The sequence below is a fragment of the Chroicocephalus ridibundus genome, chromosome Z (assembly GCF_963924245.1).
Source record: "Chroicocephalus ridibundus chromosome Z, bChrRid1.1, whole genome shotgun sequence".
Classification (NCBI taxonomy): domain Eukaryota; kingdom Metazoa; phylum Chordata; class Aves; order Charadriiformes; family Laridae; genus Chroicocephalus; species Chroicocephalus ridibundus.
Window position 1 is genome coordinate 59,729,044 of NC_086316.1, and position 21,575 is coordinate 59,750,618.

The following is a 21,575-nucleotide window of genomic DNA, read 5'->3' on the forward strand; positions in this document are numbered from 1 at the left end:
GAAATACAAGGGAGAAAGCCCTAGAGTTCTAAAACATTTAGAGACCAGCAGGATGTACTTCTAATAAGCTTCCATTACCAAATTACTCTGATTCCTTCAAAGCTTCTCTCTTTACCAAAGGGCAGTACAACTTAAACACTACAAAGCACACAGAACTGCAGCCTATTTATATCAATATAGAATTAAATTATACACAAAGTTATTAAAAATAGGCATTTCTTCAGCAGAAAGTTTGGTATGCTACCATTTCATTTTAATCAGTTTGTCTCACGTTATTACTGAGGCATCAACTAACAAAAGGTAAATTTATCCCTCAAGCATATTTATTGCAACAGGTTTCACTGTACTTGACTATTCGGATTATATCCCATGTTCTCACAGGAAAGGCAGAGTCAGCTACACTCAGCATAATCATCCAGAAAAATAAAAAGTTTGCACATACCTAAGCTACAGAATGTCAGAAGCCACAGCTTCTCATGCTATGCCAGTAAGAAACAGCACCTGGACTTAATAAAGTATTTAATTTGCCGACATAAAAATAAATTATATCCCACAAACATTAAAGTTTCTAATGATGGAAGCATCTAATCAAAGGAAAACTTTGAAATGTACAAAAAAACCCCAATAAAAGTATACTAAATGAAAACATCACACTTTAAATGTGTCACACTTTAAAACATCACACATTTCACATCCATCTCATCCTCTCCCTCCCCCGTCCGCTATTAGATGACAAGATCTTACAAACAAAAGCCAAGACCTTTCTCTTCTTCTAACAGCTTCTCTCATCTTTGGGGTCTGAAACATTTTCAGGCCGAAAGAAATTCACTGAGCCCCTTACAAGAAGCAGAGTGCTAACTTGGACTGCTATTGATGGCTGTTTTCTCAGCATCCAGGGCCAATTTATAATCTCTGTATCCTGTGACCTGTGCCTCCTACACTGCCTTGTGTCCAGACTTATCATGTGGGACAGGAAGAAAATCCAAAACATAGTGTTATACAGTGCTTTAATTCTAAAGATATTGCAGCATTATTCTGAAGGTAGTTTCTGTAACAACCAAAAAAAATTTTTGTTCAAACTTAGTAATTCAGTATTCAACTTTAAAATACTCCTAAAAATAAAAACAGCCAGTATCACCCGACTCATACTTATTTTCAGTGATAAAAGGGCAAAAGAAAAAAATAATGTTTCTTTTTTAAAAGGGAAACAAGCTCTAGTGCCATTTTCCTTCCGCTCTTCCCCACCTCCCGTATCTCTTGCTGCAGGAGTATTTCACTGCCCTGTTTCAGGACTCGGACCAAAGCCCGTGCTCCTTTCTGTGCCGCTGCCCGGTCCCGGGGCGGGACGGCGGGCTGGGCCTGCCTTCGGGGAGCTCCCGGGGGGCCAGCGGGGTGCCGCGGCCCCGGCCAGCAGCCTGAGGCGCGCAGGAGACGCCCTCCCCGGGCACACCCGGCCGCCGCCGCCGCCTTCAGGGCCCGGCTCTCCCCAACCTCAGGCCGGGCAGCCAGCGGGCTCGGTGCGGGGGGCGGCCGGGACACCCAGGCCGGGTGGCAACGACGCCTCCCCTAGCCGCACCCGCGGCTCTCCCTCCGAGGAAAGGCTTCCTCCCGGGGCGGGCGGCAGCTGCGTGCGGAGGCGGCGGGGGGCCGGCGGCCGGGATGTGCCGGTGCCGGCGGCTGAGGGAGGAGGGGGCGCAGGCGGTTGGCGGCGGGCGCCGCGGCGGCTGCCTGGCAGGCTCCCCGCCGTCAGGTGGCGACTGCCCCGGCCGTGCCAGCGCCTCCCGCGGAGCCTCCCGGCTCTCCCCCCTCCCCACCATCAGGCCCCTCCACCGGCTTCTCGGCCTCATCCTCCGGCGCGGGCAAGAGACAAGACTGACAGCTGGGAAGCTGGCGGGGGGCCGGAGCGCGGAGAGGGGAAGCGAGAGGCCGCGGGGCGGGGGAGAGACGGTTTACCTTGCTGAGCACCCCGCAGAGCTCAACAGGCAGCCCGAGCTCGGTCTCGGGGTCCTCCTCGGAGCCGGAGGAATTCCAGCTCTGGTTGTCCGACATGGAGACCCTTGGAGCCGCAGCCACTACCGAGCAGGGAAAAGCCGAAGCAGCCCCCGCCCACAGCAGCCGCAGCCTCCTTCTGCCGAAAGGACGGGAGTGACGGGCTCCACCTGAGGCGGCACCGCTCCGCGCCCGCGGCTGCCACCAGCGCTACCCGCTCCTGCCACCGACCAACCGGCCGGCGCCGAGACGCGCAGGCTCGGGCTTCCCCCTCACCACAGCTCCGCGGCCCGCGGCAATAGCCGCAACATAGAGGTGGTGGTGGTGGAGGGGAAGGAGGGGCGAGCGCGCGTCCGCCTGCCGCGCACCCCGCTCACAGCTCCGCCGCTCCGGCCGCCGCCATCTTACGCGAAGCGGGTGCGCGGTGCCACTATTTACCCGCCCCGCCCCACGCCCACCCTCCCAGCCCCGCTGGCCGGGCCTGGCGGCGCCTGCCGGGAGTTGTAGTCTTTCCACCCCCTCCCCCGGGCGCGGCGCCGTTGGCTCTCGGGAAAGGTAGTGTCCGGCGCCGCGCGGGGTGCTGGGAGATGTAGTCCGCCGGCGGGTGGCCGCCATCTTCTTTCCCTCGTTTCTGTGGCGTCACCGGTGTGTGTCCCTTCCGTGCCCCCGATGAGGTGGGGAACTCCGCTGTCGCAGCGGGGCTGCTAGGAGTGATCTTTGCTTTATTTTTTGTGTGTGTGTGTGGGGGTTCTTTGGTGAGGTGAAGCGTCCCTCCGTCCCCGCTGGCTTTTTAGGCTGAGAGATGCGGTCTCGTCTTCCCCGCCTCAAAGCGGCGGGATTCGGGAGGTGGGCGCCAAACCTTTACCTTAACAAAAATGGTGGCCGCAGGAAGGGGCGGGAGGTGCTGCCGACTCCTGGGTGAGTCGTGAGGGGAGGGCGGGCCACGGGTAATGGGGCTGCCAGGCACCGGCGCCGCTCCCCGGGGCTCGGAGGCCGCTGCCGGCAGCGGCCAGCGGGGCTTGGCGCGGCCTGGCAAGTAGCTGCGGAGCCGGGCGGCGGGTGGGCTCGGTAGCCCGCTCCTTGCCGGGAGCTTTGCTTCTGCTTCAGCGGCTGTGCCCGAGGGCGTGTGTCAGCAGCAGGGCGGGAAGTGGCGGTCAGCAGTCTGCCTCGGCTGCGAGGTAGCCCTGTCCTGTCCTGTCTTCTGTTTTTTTCATGTTTTCACTGTTGCGGGAACGAAATGATAATTTTTTTTCCTAAGGCTTTCGACAGGGCTATGTGTCCTTGCCGGTTTTTATGGGTGGAGAGAGATTTATAGAAAGGAAAAAAAAAACAGTTGAACGTGTCACTTCACAATTCATGAACAGATGTAGTGGGTTGAGAAGGATTTAAGATTTGTGCTGGCTCATCTCCTTTCTCGTGATTTCTCGGGGAAAAAAAAAAGTGTGTTAAATAGCATTGGTTGAGGAAACTTCTGTTTTGGAACACACACTTCTGGCTATAACGCAAGAGCAATGCTGTAGAATTGTATTTTCTCTGACTTCCTCCTTATGAAAAATCATTGTGTAATTTTTCCATGTTATGCTGGTTGAAAGTTTCCATTGAGGGTGGGTTTGGTTTGTTTTTTTTTTTTTTTTGGAAAGAGCTCTTAGCATTGATACAGCTATTTATATACATTCTCTATATATGTAGCAGCTATAATTTAAATAATATTAGCACCAGCTGAAAGTCTCTGGTATAAAGATATTGGTAATGAATGCATCGCTAAGAGTGATTGGTAAAGCAGCACCATTGTCCTAAATAATTAGAAATAAAGAGCAGTCCCAGACATCTTATTATTTGTGTAATCACTGGAATGCACAGTAAAAAATTTATATGAGTATACTGTGGGTGCTATTTTAGACAATTCTCTAATATATAAAAAGCTGTTGGGAAATTATGTTCTTTGATTCACTAGCTGTTTGGAAAGAAACCAAGCAAGATATTTTTTTCTTAGAGTCTGTTGCAATGTACTGCAATGTTAAGCAAGCAGAGTGGCTGAATTTTCTATGTATTGATTTGTATGAGAATAACTTATAATTCTTCGTTGCAGTATGTTGATGAAGTTAAGTGATATCACCTGTAAAGCCAGACATATTTTCCCTAGTAAACTCTAAATGAACTTCTTTCTCTACCCTGATCAAGAGCAGGAGGTGAAGAGACATGTCTGAGCAAATCCCTTGTGCAATGATGTGTACTACATAGCCATGTACTGTCATACTTTCAGTCTAGGGCTACTCGCTTAGTTCCAAAAGTAACACTTTTTTTTTTTCTTTTTTTCTGTCTCCAGAATATAGACTGATTCAAACAGGTATAAAAAACTAAAAATGCTATGGGTAGATACTCTTTCAGCTTGTTTAGCAAACATATTTGTCCTTCTTAGAGAGAATATTTATATAATTATTAATTCTAGCTAATATTTTATAACCAAACTGTAAATTAATAATACTGGATGCTAAAAGGTTTGTCTTTTCAACTTTTCATATAATGCTTTGTCTGTGCTAACTAATAGATTTTTTTGTTTCTGCCACATTCTCCTAATATGTCTTATTTTTTCCATAACATCACCAGCTTATGTTCTTCCAAAAGGTGTATTAGGATTGTGAAAACCTTATGTAAATTTAACTCTCTCAATTAATGTTCTGACCATCTTTTTCATATATAACTTACTGTCTATTACTCTTAATGAGAACGGGCTATATCTGTGTAGTAAGAATGTAGTGTAGTGGGAGTAGGTTTGTAAAGGAATGACTTGGTGCTGAGGACCTTAAATTCATTTTATCTGTGCTTTAAGAGGCGTTTCTTTGGACTGGCACTAGTCTGGTCCCATGGAGGGCAGCTGCATTAGCAATTGTAATGCGTCAGGTGTGCTCTGAAAGCACAGTCTTCCCATCTAGTTTATTTTGAAAGGAATCTGGTTTCCCTGCTCTAAGACCAAATCTGTGATGCAAACCAAAGCATGGGAAGTGGAGATGATCAAACTGATACGCTGATATAGACAGCTCCTCTCTACTTAGTTCTGTGCCTTTTCCACTGGACCTTTATTTTGCCTTTCATTGCTGTGTTTGTTCTTTTATCACAAGCCCCAGTACTCAGCCTGTACCCTTCTAGTGTCTTAGAGACTGCGAGAAGTTTAGAAATTACTGTTTTAAGAGGAAATAGTAATCATCTTTGTTAGAATAGTGGGACAAATACTGTGGTTCTGTATTGCTTATATAGTACTTGTAATATAAAATTGGTTTTTTTTGAGTTTTACTTCTAAAGATGTCAGTCATGAGCACCATGAACTTCATAAATACCTGATTTTTTCTTCTCCCTTTTTATATCTCTTATTTCCACTATTGTACCTTCTGTTTTAGCATTCGTTGTGTGGTATTAAAACATATTCACCACCAGTGTATAAACATTTTCTAGTATGTTCCTGCTCATGGTTATATTTGTTCTTCAATTTAAGACCATTTTTCTTAAGAGGATTCTTGAAAGAGCTTTGTTTATGCCACAGCACACTGCCTAATAGTATAGGCTCTGAGATATAAATGATTCAGACAATTTTTTCTAAAACAATTGTGGTGTCTCTGAATCACTGTATTAGGGTTTTTCTTCTAAGTAAAAAAAGAAAAAACAAAAGCAAAAAACCAAAACAAAACACCAGAACCCAGAAGATTAGTGCTATTTATTAATATGTTGGCAATAAACACATATCTGTAGAAACGAGGTCGCACGTAACTACACAACTTCTGGTGTAGTTTTTAGTGATGAATGCTGTTCATAATAGTTCTTTTCCTTCATTATTTTCTTATGGATTAAACTGCTAAAACATTTGTTTTCAGTAATCTAGAAGTACTAGGAGAACTTGGTTAGAATCTTGAGATAAATCTTTCCGTTTAAAAGGTCTTGCAAAATGCTGAATAGAGACAGAAGAAGATACTACAGTTCTTTGCCCTTCGAATAAACTTTGATGTTTTAAAGACATGAGCTTTTTTAGACAGAGAAGTTGAAGGCAGTTTTACAACAGAAGTGTACTGTGTCTTGCCTGCAGAAAATTAATAGGGGATGAGTATTCCACTTGTTTCACTTGTGTTGCTCTTCACATAAGCAAAGAATTATTCAAACAGTTTGATTAATGGGATAAAATATTTTTACATTTAATTTTGGGCATTGTCAGAAGCAGTCTCTGTTACCTGTTCACCTTGCAGTAAAGGATTGAGTTGTCTGTAATTTGTTATATCTTAAAGCCAGTGAGTTCAGAAAAGGCATAATTCTAGGGCTTTGTTTTTTGAAGACTAGTTCTAGGTGCTTGTATGTGATCTATGTTTTTATAAAATGCTGAGTCAACTGCTACTTGAAAAATAGTCCTTATTCAGCTGCGTCAGCTTGGGCACTTGGAATTTTCAATTCAGTGAATCCTGGCATGTTTTTCTGTTCAGTATTAATTTGTCATGTACTTTGTCTCATTACATATGTAAAAATACTTACATCTTTCTTAGAAGATTTTGTTTTCTAGGGAATTAGGTTTTATTATATGTTGAGAGAGAGACAGTAGTGAAATAGTAGCAGTTTTCAATGCACTAGTAGGGAACCTAGGTGGTTAATGCTGTGTATATTAAATGCTGATAACACTGTTTTGCAGTTCCTCCTGTCAGTTCTTTTCTTGTAAATTACTACAGGATTAAAACTGACAGGAGTCCTCTTCTTGAGGCTATTCAGAAACTGGGGCTCTAGTAAATATCAAACCCCCTGTGGCTGAAAAGAATTGAGCAGATAGTTCAGAAGGACAGTCTGACGTGCTTGCTTACACATGTCTTTGTTGCTGGTTTATCCTGCTGAGAAGGAGACTTTAGAGCAGCTGATACTTAAATCATTATCAGAGGGACATGTTTTTACAAGGAAATGAGAGTTAAGGAGTTTGCTAAATTTGATCTTGTCAGCCAGAATATTTCCTTGCCAAATGAATACTCAGAAAAGACAGGTGTACTTCATGTTGCAAAGTATGTAATGCAATGTTATCATTTTGGTATAAAATCCTTATCCAAGTAATGGATAAATCAAGTAGTATGAAATCAAATGCACTACTGGAGTTTGTAGCGTAACCTTTTAAATATCAGAAATGTTAAAAATATTCTATTGGGGTTGAATTTTCCTAGTTTGTGGAAGGTATGTTTGTTCTTGTCTTAGAAATTCAAGAAATAAAGCAATGCATTTGTGGGAAACCCATTGTTCAAATGGCCTGACTGTTGGTATAAGAATTTCTGTACCAAGGTGGGTTAGCTGGGTTCTCTAACGATGGTGACTCTAATAGTTGCATGCATAGCCTAGATGAAGATACTTCTTAAGAAGCATAGCTACATGTCCACTGGTTCAATCTTAATTAGCAATTGGAGTAAAACCAAAGTGGTGTCTGTTAAAAATGTTGCTTTAGGTGAATTCTGGTCCTACTGGGAAGGTCTCATATAGTCTCTTTTATTTATTACTTATAGGATTGTTTCAATAGTACCCAGAGGCTTTATTTCAAGATGTGGCCCATGATGTGGTTTCCAGTTGTAATGATTTCCAGCACAAGGGAGACATTTGAAAGGTTGGGATTGAGAGTTATTCTTGAATCAGTCTGCTTGGCTTGTTTGTTCTCCATTCACTTTTCAATTATTCTTCAAGTATTCTTCAATGCTTGGCAAAAAGTAATGAAGTAGATAAAGTATTTCATGCTTGTGAAGTATAGTCTTAGCTACAAGTGATTTTCATTTCTGCCCAAGAGTATCCCTGTTTACTTACAGTGAAATTTAACAGCTTTCCACATCTCTTGTCAAAACAATTTTCATTATTTTTTTGGTTGGTTGGTTTGCTTTTCGGGTTTATGAGGTTTTTGGTTGGTTTAAGTGTGTATTACGGTGAGGCAGTTGCTCAGCAAAGTTTTATGACAAGTGTATTTTTTGAAGTAACTGAAATTGCATCTTTTAAAGTTTTAAATATTGAATTACCTTTTTATTGAAGATGTGTTAAAGCTGGATATTTCATATTTGACTTTTGATGATCTTATGAACATTTATGAAGTTTTCCAGGAGTTTCATATTATTCACAACCATCTTCTACATGGATGTGATTATTTTAATAATTGTTTTATGGAAGATATTTTTCCATCCCCAACTTGCACTGAGTGCTCCGAACTTTAGTAGTACGTGATAACAGGTCATTTGTAAAGTTTTCATAAGAAAAATAAAAGACCAGAGATCTCCTTTCAAATATCCGTGATATTTGGAGAAAAAAAAAAAAGTCTTGTCTTCGGTGGTTTTGGTGTAGTACTAACTTCAGAGGCATTTATCTTTTGAATACAGAATGATCTGAACTACACCACCCTTCATTTTAGCCAAAAGCCTGAGAAGCGATCTTTTGTGGTCAGAAACTGGATGAAGTCAGTCCTAACTTTCTTAATTGTTTATTGTGCTTTCAGTGCTTTTACAGAACTCCTATTAGTATCTCGACCTTGTCACTGAAATTAAGGGTAATACTGATTTTCTTCTGATGCAGCTTATGTAATGGCAGAATTTCTGAAGCAATCATCCATTCTCTACATTTGTATGTGAAGGTAACTGTTATAATTTTGTTTTGTTCCTGCTAAAGTAAGAATAAAAGAATCTCTAAAACATTTTGATCAAGTGAAAACAGGAAGTTTATTTTGGGCTCATACTACAATAAATAAGGTGTTAGATTTTTGATGAAATGTTACTGGAGTTTTTAATGAGTTTTACAGAAAATAAAGAAACTATTTAATTTAGATCCTTGTCCTAGCCATCCTCAAAATAAAAATTAAAAAACATATAGAAAGGACTCTATTAATTGTATTGCTATCTGCAAAATCTTTTTTTTTTTCTTTTTTTTTGTTTCCCCTCTGACACTGTGGAGACTTACACAAGGCAATTGGGATGTAAGAGGTCCTTTACATCTGCAGTATGATTCCTACGTTTAGCTTTTGAGCTCTGGGGGAAGTAGATAGTTGTCTTATCTTAGTAATTTTTTTGCATCTCACTGTTGGCATGGGCCTCTGAGGTAGCAAAGATGTCAGAATTTGATTTTCTTTGTGAAGACTAGTACACAATTTACATGCATCAAATCATAATTCAGTATATAAGTAAATTCTTTTTCAAGCTTTTCCATACTGGTGTCATTTTCCAGTCCTGATATTTCTTTGCAAGAAGTTGTTAACACTGTCAGTAAAAGGCAAACTGGTAGCATACTTTTCAAGTATTAATAACCTGCGCAATAACACTGTGTCCACTGAACTGAATATTCTTAGAAATATTTTTTATTTTTCTTATGTATTATTACATGAAAATAATAATATGAAAGCATTTATGTTTTCACACAACGTACAGGGTTTCTGTCGTCGCAATTGGAGGTTTTTTACTGAAGACAGGCTGGAGGAGTGGCACAGGATCAAATACAAGCCATTTCCTTCAGGCTAGTTCAGTGTCAACCATCCAAAAACGTGCTAAATTTCAATAAAGGTAGAGGCACTTGAAATTAAATTGTTGCTCTGATTTTACTGCTCTTTCAGTCTCTTGATACTTTCATATAATATATAACCCTGTCTGACTGGTTTGGTTGAGTCTCTGTGCCTGCTTGTAGAAGAGCTTGATTGGGGTTTTATTAGTTGTCTTTTTCCGCTTGTAAGCATCCCAGGTTACTAACAAAGCTTCCTACACAGTAAAGCTGCTCTGTGGTTCCTCTCCGCATTTTTATTTTTGCATTAACTGATGGCATTCTCTGCCAAAGTCTTCCTCTTTACCTTTAAAGTTCTTCCAGTAGCAATTTGAAAGGTACCTCCTCCACTTATAGATGATTCTCCTGCTCCCTTCCCCCCATTCCCAAATCACAGGAATAATGGGGGAGTATTTAGTTGTAGACTGCCTTCACAGACTTCTCTGATTTCACACCCTACTTACTCAGTATGATGCTGAGAGGGATTTAGCATGTTTTGTTAGAGGAAACAGCTCAGTCTTGCAGCAGATTCTTGAGGTGACAGCATGCCAAAAATATGTCACACTTTGTCTAGACTGTTCTGAGTTAGTGTTTCATTAGACTCTAAACCTTTACCCACTTTTTCTAAGTTGTTTTAGCAAAAATTTCATAAGACTGTGTCGCCACAAGCTAAATGTTTTCTCTAGGTCAATCTTCCATTAAAACAGTTACTACTTGTCCTTACCAGGTTCTACAGTGACAGTTTTTTCACATTTTGGATAGTGTTTCAAACTGTGCTTCTCCTGCATTTCCTTTAAATATTTCCGTTTTCATTTTGTCTATGGCAGATGATGCACTGGTTTTATGTGACAGTGCTGTATCTATTGTGTTACTGTAGCTTTTTTTTTTTTTTGCATTTTGTATTTGTAGCATTTCAATATGCTAAATATTTTACATATTTTTTTCTCATGCCTGTTGATCTGAAACCAAGATAATCTTCAGGTCTGTTCGTGTTAAGTGGCTGAAAATTGTATCAGTTTTTATTCATGTTTTCACTTCTGAGTACCTTTAAGCTGTGGTGGAGAACTAATATGCCCTCAGATAGATTTTTTTCTTCTTAATTCCAACTAAGGTACTATTTGATATTTATACAATTTATCAACTGGTCCTAGCAATGCATTTTGTTCCACCCAAAAAGCTGAAAAGATAAAACACATCAGGAGACCACCATTTATGAGATTTTGTATCATCATGGTAATTTGTTTCTCACTGGATATGTAACAGTGTGGAAGAGAAGGCTTTTGACTTACATCAATTAGTGCTAAAGCCTCTGCTATAAAACTGAGCCTTTAAGAATGATCTGAATGAGGAGGGAGAAACATTTGTATATGCTGGGGGTAAAGACACTTTCAGGAATAAGGAACAGCTACAAAATATTGCAATGACTGGAATAGGAAATGAAAGCAATCTTGTGTTCATTCTGGCATCTTGGTGGGAAAGAGTGATAAAAGAAACAGGGGGAATAGTGGAGGGGCGTTTACCTTGAGGAAAGTATTTATTGGGAATTGTGCCCATTACTTACCTGAGACTGCCAGTAATAATGGAATTATTGTGGAGCTAATTGATATCGGGGTGCTTATGAGCTTGAGATGACACTTGGAATGTTGCATTGGATGCAGTGCTTTTTCTTTTGAAGTCTAGCAGACCTGTTCTTGTAAATGTGTATGTTAACTGGAAAACATTGTCCTACTGTAAGTGAAAAATTTATGAAAGTGTTCATCATTGTGGTTTTTTATTAGATAGATACGTGTAAGAGCTACGAAGCCACTCCCGTTCCTAGTTGCCGTTATAGTAGCTCAAGTGCTACTAAAGGGCTAAGAGAAGAGTTCTGGTCTCTACATCATCTTCTGTTCTTTGAAATACAGCAAGATGGAGATAAACACAGGATTATTTACCTGATCTTGCATCTTCGGAAGACTTCATAAATAATAATCTTAATTAATAGAATATGACTAAAATTGGAATATTTTTGCCAGAACTTTTTAACATGGCTTTCTTTAATATCTTGACTTCAGTTGACTAGTATGTTTCAAGAGAAGATCTTCAGGAAAATACAAACATTGCTACCATTAATTTTAAGAAGTCATCCATATGGTTCTTTAATAGCAAAAATTCATCTCTAAATGCAGAAATACATAATGACCTTCTTCAGTTTGGTTGCTAATGAGGCCCACTTAAGTCCTGGAGTGGGAAAGTGGCATTTAAAGAAAAAATGTAACTCTCTTAGATTTGTGTAATTTGTGGTTGTTAAATAGAGATGCTGCATGCGCTTGAAAGGGTGTGGCTCCTCCAAACAGGAAGGGCTCCTGTCACAGGGAGCAGCTCAGAGGGGAAGATTAGGAGTAAATGTGCTTCCTACATGAGAGTAAAGCTGAAGTGATTTATGAGTCAGCAACTTGAGGCAGGAAGAAATTCTTCCTTTTACAGTAATAAATACACGTTAAGCAATTTATGCCAGTATCACACTTGGATTCTGCTTGTTTTAATCTGGCAAAAATAAGACCACAGCTTCATGCTACAGAGGCTAAAATTTGCTTTCTTTAGTTTTTTAAGATCAATTTAATAACTAGACAATTTACCTATAATTAGAGCCTATCAAAGGATTCAGCTATTTACTTTCGTAAGCAACAAGGGAAGATGTTAGAAGTTCACATATCAGAGGTACCTGCGTGTATAAGAAGTTACTAGTGTCAGTAATTGGGTAGTAAAGGCTTGGTAAGTTCTATTGGTTGGGTACCATGGCTCTACAAATTAATGGAAAAAGAATGCATGAATTTTACCCTGAATTAAACAATAGGGTTTTATTCAAAACTTTTAATTGAAGCCATCTGTTTCTAAAAGATGAGCTTTAACACAAACAAAAGTTTTGAATTTGAGATGGAAATTACTGGGAAAGATTCTATGGCTTGTCTCAAGCAGGAATGAGGACTAAATGAACAATGGTCTGCAATTTAAAAATCATTCAATTTCTTGTCTTTTAATGTAATGATCTAGTGAGCAGTATTTTGTGTTTAAGGCAGTATCGTTTCATCTGTCAGGATAACATACAGGTATAAATCTCATATGCATGTGTAAGATACCAGCTTTTATCTGAAGTTCATGGTACTCAATTATTTCTGTAAGGGAGCTTTTAAAAAGTATGTTTTTAAGTTAATAGAAAAGTAAAGTTTTACTGTCTTCAAACACTGCTACAATTACAGGTGGCTTTATGTGGTGAGTGTGGCAGCTCAGCCACTTTAAAGGAATGCAGGTCTTCATATTTGTGATAATTATGTTGTTTTCTGAATAAGTATAAAATATTTTTTTTAATATATATTGTTCGGCTGGAACTTAGAAATAAATACATTATTTCAATTCTTTTTTTCAGGTATTAAGTCCTAAAAGAGGTACTTGTTTTCAAGAAGTACTATGGATGACATGAAAAAAGTTGGTAACAGTTCTTGCAATGATGGACTTCTACTTAGAATGGGCCTCAATGATAATAAAGCTGGAATGCAAGGTTTGGATAAAGAGAAAATCAATAAAATCATCATGGAAGCTACCAAGGTTGGTTTGATTACTCTTTTTGTGGTGCTTTATCTGTTGTCCAGTATCATTGTGGTGCATTAAAAAGAGCATGGCCAGCACGTCGAGGGAGGTCATCCTCCCATTCTGCTGTGCTGTGGTGAGGCCACATCTGGAGTACTGTGTCCAGCTCTGGGCCCTCCTGTTCAAGGACAGGGGACTACTGGAGAGAGTCCAGTGTAGGACTACAAAGATGATCAAGGGAATGGAGCACCTCTCTTACAAGGAAAGGCTGAGAGGGGATCTCAACAATGTTTATAAATATCTAAAGGGTGGGTGTCAAGAGGATGAGGTTAGACTCTTAGTGGTGCCTGGGGACAGGACAAGGGGCAATGGAGACGAGCTGGAACACAGGAAATTCCATCTCAACATGAGAAAAAACTTCTTTCCTTTGAGGGTGACGGAGCACTGGAGCAGGCTGCCCAGAGAGGTGGTGGAGTCTCCTCTAGAGATACTCAAAACCTGCCTGGATGCGTTACTGTCCAGCCTGCATTAGGTGAACCTGCTTTGGCAGGGGAGTTGGACTAGCTGATCTGCAAAGGTCTCTTCCAACCCCTACCATACTGTGATTCTGTGATAAGGCCCTCTTCCTCCCTCCCCCAAATTTTATCCCTCACTTGTGTAAGTGGAGGGCATCTTCTAAGACAAATGCATGTGTGGGGAGGAAGAGGAGGGACTGTAGCTTAGAGTACCATAGAGTACTGTTGGATTCTTCCACAGGGACATGCAGCAGCACAACTGAGTACATCCTTAGGTGCTTCCTTCTTGCCTGAAGCAGTATATAAATATCACAGCATTGTCCAGAGGTAATTGTGAAGATTTCAGCTTCCTTAGGCCTTTTATTTTCCCTTTTTCCATTTGTTTTGCCTGCCCCATCATTAATCACCCAAGCAGATCTACCTCTATTAGTCACCTTCCTGTAAGTGATGAATTTGATGTAATCACGTGTTTCTAGTACTTTCAGTAGAGTTTCTTTGTGCTTAGTGCTTGTCTTCTTAACTGTCTTCTCAGTATTCAAGAGAGGCTGCAGTAGTGTGCAGCTTTATAGCAAAAGATCCGTAGAGCCACAAATCTACAAAGCATCAAAATATTAGTCCTCTTACTTGTTATTGGAAAGTCTTCACATGGAACTACATGGGGATAATGCTTTATTTGAGCAGCACTGGGTTTTCTTACTCTTCCTTGCTCAAACGTATGTTTCATTTGGTGTCTCTATGGCCCTAGTTTATGTGCTTGATGTTTTGCTGATGAATTCTGTGTTGACTGCTATTGCTCTGTGGTAAACTGCAGGAGCTGGGGACAGGGAAAGCAGAGAACATAGTACATACTGCTTTTATTTGGCAAACTTTATTTTATTTGCACATTCACTTTGATGATACTTCATATGCTATCAAGCCCCTTATTGGTTAGATGTTTCTTCTACTTACTCTTTGTCAGACATATCACTAATGATATTTGGATAAATTATTTCATGAGAACAGTTACGGTTTCATTTTGTGGTATGAAATAGAATGAACTGTAAAATAGGCTTTGAAAACTGATATACAGACATCTATGTATTAGAATATATTTCTATAAAAAAAGGCAAGAGAATATAAATACCAGATATAGCTCAAGAAATCTGAAAAGAAGCATTGATTCTTTTTCTTAAGATTTTCATTAGTTTTCAAAATTACACCTACAAACACTACCCACAGTTGTATTACAGCAAGATTTTGTAGCATTTCAACTGTGAAATACTGCAAGAGACCCAAAAAATCTACAGCTTAATAACAATCTTAAGTACTGTGTTGCTTCCCACACTAACATTTTGATAATTCTTTCAATGAGTCTGAACAAGTCATGTTTGATTGCAGAGGGGAGAAAAGATGAAATGCATGTCTGGTATTGAAAGAAAACACACCCTGATTTCTTCTGATTAGAGATTTCTTCTAAGCAACGAGATGTGACACATTACAGTCTTGCTGTTCATCCTTTTTATCATTATTATAAAAGTGTATATTTTTGCTTTTTATGTAAATGCCTGATTCTTATTTGACTATGGCTGAATTCTTGGTGTCAGTGATAGTTTGGTAGTCAGAGGCTTTGAGCTAAAAATTTGTTCATTTTATCACATCTTACCAGGTGATTCAATAAAAGACATTACCTCTTCCTGCAAATATTACTTCTCTTCTAAGCTAAGCAGATGTTGCAAAAAAGATATTTTATTTCCTCGTTTTGAATTTTCCTCTTTGCTATTTCATTGTATGCCTTCTTTTCTTTGTTATGAGTCAGGAAGGGAAGTCACATTATACATTCTCTACGTGATTGTTGTCCTTTTATGTTTTCATTACATCTCCTTTTATTCATTCCTTTTCTTGAAGGAGCAATTACATACTTGAGAGCAAGAGAGCTTTTTTATACCCATTTGCTTTTCATTATCCTCTTCCAAATAGCTTCTAATTCTGCAGTGTACTTCAACATCAAATGGTCAATGAAATACTCAACATTATAAGTGGATTTGACTTTTACAATGTCATTATTTATTTCCATCTAGTAAATGGAAAATGGCAAAATGCTTAAATAATTTTTTTTTTGAGTGTTATACTCCTTGTCTTGGAGGTATTGCAAAGAATAATTTGACTTTTATCTACTTTTTTGGAATTTTTGTTGTCAGGCGTTAGAATAAGTAAACATAGCAAGTTCTCTCAATAGTTCCTTATACTCCTCTGAGTATAGGGGATCTGAAAAGGAGAAACATATTCATGTCATTTGAGGAGAGAGGTGTAAAGCAGCACTCGTCACTTTTGTGTATCGTTTCTGTGAAAATCCAACGTATGCATTAGAAACTGTTACTGTGTTTTACATTTTCTGTATTTAAAGATCAAATGAGGTGGTTCATAGGAAAAGGCGAATATAAACCTTAGTGTTTTTGCAATTTTCTTCCAGGGTTCTAGATTTTATGAAAATGAACTTAAAAAAGATCAACAAGTTAACCAACGAATTGAAAGAATGATGCAGCTAAAAGAAAAAATTACAACACAACAGCTCTTGAAAGCACAGTTGCAGGTACTAATCTTGTAAAGACTTTTTGGAGTAAATGGCAAATGATAAACATTTTGGTGTGTTCTAGTTTATTGCATTAAATTCTGGTGATAAGCACAGTGTTACCTACCATTTTGATGTTTGTCAAGCAAGTAAAAGTGCACGATGTTTTGATGATTTAATCTTAAGAAAAACTTGCTAGAAGAATAGATTGTAAAATTACTCTGAAATGTTCCCTAAATTACTAAAATGAAGTGAAGCAATTCCTGTTCTTTTAAGTCTAATCAGTTTAAAGGGATGTCATTATGGTTTATGTAAAAGTTATGTTAATTACCTTGTTAATAAGTATCATATCAATCTTGAGTTTACTTTCTGTTTCTATAATACATGTGTATTTGTCTTCAATGGCCTACAATGGGATGAGGGGGATCATAGTTGTCAATTCTTCTGGATATAATTCATTCCTTATTTACTTATTTATGCCAATTGATAAAAAAAAAAAACCATCATGGCAAGCAGTGACAAGAAATATAAGTGTCCTGAACTAGAGAGATGAAGGGGCTATTTCTCTTCTTAAATGCTAATGATAGCTAATAGTATCCAAAGTATTACTGTGTATGAAAGTTTGTTAAAAGAAAACAATGGCACAGAGGTTGTACACTAAACATTCTTAGGCGCAACAGAATTAAAATTGCTTGTAGAAGCTTAATTCCTTTCCATTTTCATTTGTACTGTGATTCAGTCTTTAATTACATGATTGCTCGCTATTTTTCCCTAAAAGGATTCCTGCTTCATTCAGTGCACAGTGCAGACAGTGTTCACTGAGTGGGCAATTATTCAATATTTACTGTTGTCCTCATTGTTGAATGTGTGGCCCCAAGCTTTATTTGTTGTACACCAGTCTAATCCAGCTTTGAATGCAGTATTACTGACTTCCTTGTAGGCTTTTCTGTGTTGTACACCACATAGTGTGAATTCTTTAAATTATTCTTGCAATACTGCAGCAAAGTAGCACGGTATTTTTGGTTTGTAGATGAGGAGCCAAAGCACACGAAGATTAAACACATCCATTAATTTTAAGTGCTATTGTGAGGATTATAGGTCCCAAGCTTTGGTGTACAATCTTTTTTTGTTCATGGCAGGTTTGCAAATCACTTCTGTAAATTAGATGCCAGTGCGTCAAACTTGTGCCCAGAAAAGCTTGCAATTACTGAGTACCTCTGAAAAGTCTGTTGTAAACCTATATGCCTCAACCTATACGCCAAAACCCATATGTTTTGGTTCATCTTTAACATGGATCAGTCATGTCACTGTTTTTTTGGTTTTGTTTTTTTTTTTTTAGTTTTCTGGGCTAGCTTTTAAGTCATTTAATTATGAAAAATACTTCCATTTTCATCCTTCTTTCACCACAGAACTTCTCATTTTACAGAGAACAGTCTTTCTTATAAATTGAATGACATGAATGACAAAGATCCTATAAAATTAGTAAATGGTTATGTAATTAAAGAATATGTAGTGAAAGCTAATAAATTTGCATTGCTTTGACAGTCCTTATGCTGTGTTTCTCTGAACTTGAGCCTTTAATCTTGCAACATAATGTTATTTTCTTTTAATGTTTTGTATGAAAATTGCTTTCTATAGAAGAAAAAAGAAGCTTAAAAAAAGAGAGAAATTCCTTCACCTGGATCTTACTGGGACCTGAGTTTCAAACCCCATGTTTGAAATCTTTATGGCACTTGCTCAAATAGCAGTCCACTTTGTTTCCAGTGGAGTAACTGTTAAGTCAGCTGCCATACTGCATGAAAACTGTCATTAGAGTGCGATAACATGCACATTTTTTTGCTGGCTAATTTTAGATTTTTGCTGCTATAAAAAAATCTGAAAATTTTGGATTTAGGTTCCATATGCAGATAAGCCCTAGTTCATGATTGTTGTTGCCCTCATTTCTTCGTCACAGGTTCTGACTCTTTTGTTCTCTCCTCTTCTTTCTTTTAATTTATCCTATCCTGAATTTTCCTTTTCTTGTCCGACATCCCCAGATTACCATCACTCCGCTTTCAAAAGCAGTCCTTATCTATGCCCCCAGAGTCTCCACTGAAGTCCCCAGTCTCTTGGCCCAGCCAGTCTTTATCTGTCTGTGTCTGATATCCTAATTGCCTTCCCCTTTTCCTGTCACTTACCCACCTCAGGCCATTATCTCCACCTTTAACTTCGCAGGTCTTGTTTGTCCTATTTGGTTTTCTTAATACGTGCTGTGTATTGTTTAATCAGCTTATCTAGGTCTTCAGATATAGATATAGTCAACTCATTATCTTGTTTTCTTCTTTATTGTTGTTGTCTATTGAGTTCTTTAACTCTTCTTTTTAGTACTACCTTCTGATATACCATAAGAGAATTTGTTCCCTTAAAAGTTGTAAGTTGCAGGTACTCCAGAATTACAAGGGTATCCATATATCTACTTGCTATGAATGCTGTAATTTCTCATCTGCAGATCAAAGCCAGTTGGTAGGATGCTTATAGATGCTCAGCTACAGCTTCCTAAGCTGGCAGTTGATCTGAGTGCTATAAAGTAAAATCAAACAAACAAACAAAATCTCCACTTACTGGATTTTTTGGACAATATCCTGGTCACATGGTGGAAACGGTAATATAAATAAAATGTAGAATCTGCAACATAGTGCTGTGTTTCTCATTGCTAGAGTGTGTGTATGCCAAGGAATTTGTAAGGGTATTTCTCATATTTTTAGTTTTCCTTAGAAGGTCTTCTCTGCAGAAGAGCACATACCACCATTGATTTTGGAAGTATTGGAGATTAGGAAGTACTTGTGAATCTTCTCAAAACTACCATTTCCATTTACAAGTATTTCTTTGGGGGTTGGTGTGTTTGTTTTTTAATAATCTTAAATGTGAAAGGTAGTTTGAAGTTTTCCTAATGAATGTCATTGTAATCTTTTAAGGGAAATTATATACTGTACAGTATAATATAATTCTTAATTTTTGAAAACTTTTCTGCAACAGAGTTAGGTTATCCTAACAACCTAGAGTGGAATTGCTTGAAATTCAGCAGTACTTAATAATATTTTTAAAAGTATCCAGCTGCTAATGCTTGCTGTTTTTACCCATGTGGGTTTTATCCCAGATGTTTATTCTGTAAATAGTTAATATTGTCTTAAAATAGCATCACTGTTTGTTGTCACTTCACCTTACCAGATGCTTTTATAAATATAAAAGAGATTTTGAATAACCTTTTCTGTCTTACTTTGACAAAAGAATTGAAGATGGAAAACTTTTATTTTGTGTCATGGGATAAGAAAAAATGAGAGGTTACTCTTTAAGTTGTCTAAAAGTCACTGTAAGCAAAATTAAACTTTCAATTACAATTTGAACTTTTTAGATGCTTTTTTTAAATCTAGCTTAGAAGTAAAACCCCCCAACTTAGTAGCTCTTTTTTTATCTTCAAAAGAAAATTGGAAGCAGCTTTTAAAAACTTGTCAGCCTGGCTTGCCTCTAAGGAATTATTCCATAACTTTCCTTATCTTACTAAGGAAACATTTGTAGGTGCCCTGAATTCTCTGAGCACATCTGTGTGCGTTTTGTTTTGGCATATTACTTGTATCAGTTGCTTTTGCTGAACAGTTATCTTTTTGTATTTCTGATTAGTTTCATGTAATTTTGTTTCATTCTTTAGATGCATATATTAGCTGATCAGTAAGTATCATGTTAGAAATACATTTCATAGAATCATAAAATGGTTTAGGTTGGAAGGGACCGTAAAGATCATCTAGTTCCAACCCCCCTGCCATGGGCAGAGACACCTCCCACGAGACCAGGGGCTCAAAGCCCCATCCAGCCTGGCCTTGAATATTTCCAGGGATGGGGCATCCACAACTTCTCTGGACAACCGGTTCCAGTGCCTCACCCTCACGGTAAAGAATTTCTTCCTAATACCTAATCTAAATCTCCTCTCTTTCAGTTTAAAACCATTACCCCTCATCCTATTGCTACATTCCCTGATCAAGAGTCCCTCCCCATCTTTCCTGTAGGCCGCCTTTAGGTACTGGAAGGCCGCTATAAGGTCTCTTCAGAGCCTTCTCTTCTCCAGGCTGAACAGCTCCAACTCTCACCTGTCCTCATAGCAGAGGTGCTCCAGCCCTCTGGTCATCTTCGTGGCCACCCTCTGGACCCGTTCCAACAGGTCCATGTCCTTCCTGTGCTGAGAAAAAGCAAAAAGAAATTTGTTATAAATGTGATAAATTGAAATACAGAAGTTACGTAACTAGAGGAGCAATTGACAGTATTAATTAATTAAGCAAATTTGAATTTGAGTGTAACGTAAAAATTATCTGCAAAGTGTAGTTTAAAATAAGGATGTTTTTCATGATTATACTATGACTTGAACCCTTTCTGAATTAGTAGTGTAATGAAAATAATGTAAATTCCCCACTTTTTCTTTTGGTTCCTCTTTGAACGGCTTTTCCCTTGTGCTTTTAATTTGTCTAAACCAGTTTTCTCAGCCTCAAGGAGCATATTCTGCTCTTCTGTATGGAATAGCTTTGTTTGAGGCCCCATTCTAGCCTTTCATCCCTCAAATCAACTTGGAACAAAACAGAGAAAAGACTTTGTAAATCATTACTCAGCAATTTAGTTAGAACATGCATAGCCACTTGCTTGGTTCAAGTGCCTTCAGCTTCAAAGATTTTTTTTGGATAAAGTTTTAATGTGTTTTATTAAGCAGCTCTGTTGAGGGCAAAAAAGAGAGAAAAAGTATTCAAGAAACCATGCAAATTGCATGTAAACATTTCTCTCCAGGACCATAAACACATTGCAATCAATCCAGAGGCAGCTCTGTAATGGTACCTTGATGTTATGAATGTGTGTGTGAGTCCTTGTGCTTGCAAGCAATGTGAAACTTCTGTTCCTTTTCGCTACTTGCATTTCTTGAGCTCTGCTATGCCTGTCTGTTGGTTTTTTTCTAGCAGTAGTAACCTTTTGTTGTGTAAATAGAGGTTAGCATAGTCATTAGTGTGGTTAGAATGTACCTGGAATGATATGTGGTACTGCCAACATAGTCATCTTTAATCAGCAGACCTTAAAAATCACTTGTCAAATAATGCACTCATGCTTTCTGGTGATATTCATAGTTCATACCTCATTCATAATTGAAAGATACTTCAGAAACAAGCACATGATCTGCAAGTGGTTTGGTAAAAGAATGCAAGCAAATTAAGTAGAATTAAAGTATTTAATGGAGGGGTCTGTGTGCTTGGCTTCTGCCTCACAACACCGTGGAGCTGTTGAAGCAGGAGTTTTGGATTTTGTTTTGACATATTGCTTGTATCAGTTGCTTTTGCTGAATAGTTATTATTTATAGTTATCTTTTTGTATTTCTGACTGGTTTAATGTAATTTTGTTTCATTCTTTAGATGCATATATTAGCTGATCAGTAAGTA

The 21,575-nt window shown here is 38.8% G+C and overlaps 2 protein-coding genes across 19 annotated transcripts in view; one reads left to right on the forward strand and one right to left on the reverse strand.

Annotated features, from left to right (window-relative positions):
* The window catches only part of CERT1 (ceramide transporter 1), a 76,411-nt gene extending 73,975 nt beyond the window's left edge, over positions 1–2,436 (reverse strand). For both annotated transcript variants that reach the window (XM_063319459.1, XM_063319458.1), the window contains exon 1: positions 1,954–2,436. In XM_063319459.1, coding sequence (XP_063175529.1) covers positions 1,954–2,049 — 96 coding nt within the window. In that variant the 5' untranslated portion in view covers positions 2,050–2,436. The remainder of the gene's footprint in view (positions 1–1,953) is intronic.
* A 133-nt stretch (positions 2,437–2,569) lies between these two features.
* POLK (DNA polymerase kappa) overlaps positions 2,570–21,575 on the forward strand; it is a 38,930-nt gene continuing 19,924 nt past the window's right edge. For 3 of the 17 annotated variants that reach the window (XM_063320141.1, XM_063320140.1, XM_063320122.1), the window contains exons 1-6: positions 2,936–3,167; positions 7,503–7,600; positions 8,471–8,605; positions 9,393–9,524; positions 12,905–13,083; positions 16,030–16,149. In XM_063320141.1, the coding sequence (XP_063176211.1) occupies positions 12,946–13,083; positions 16,030–16,149 (258 nt within the window). In that variant the 5' untranslated portion in view covers positions 2,936–3,167; positions 7,503–7,600; positions 8,471–8,605; positions 9,393–9,524; positions 12,905–12,945. The other 14 variants (XM_063320126.1, XM_063320125.1, XM_063320129.1 and 11 more) reach the window with 14 other exon arrangements.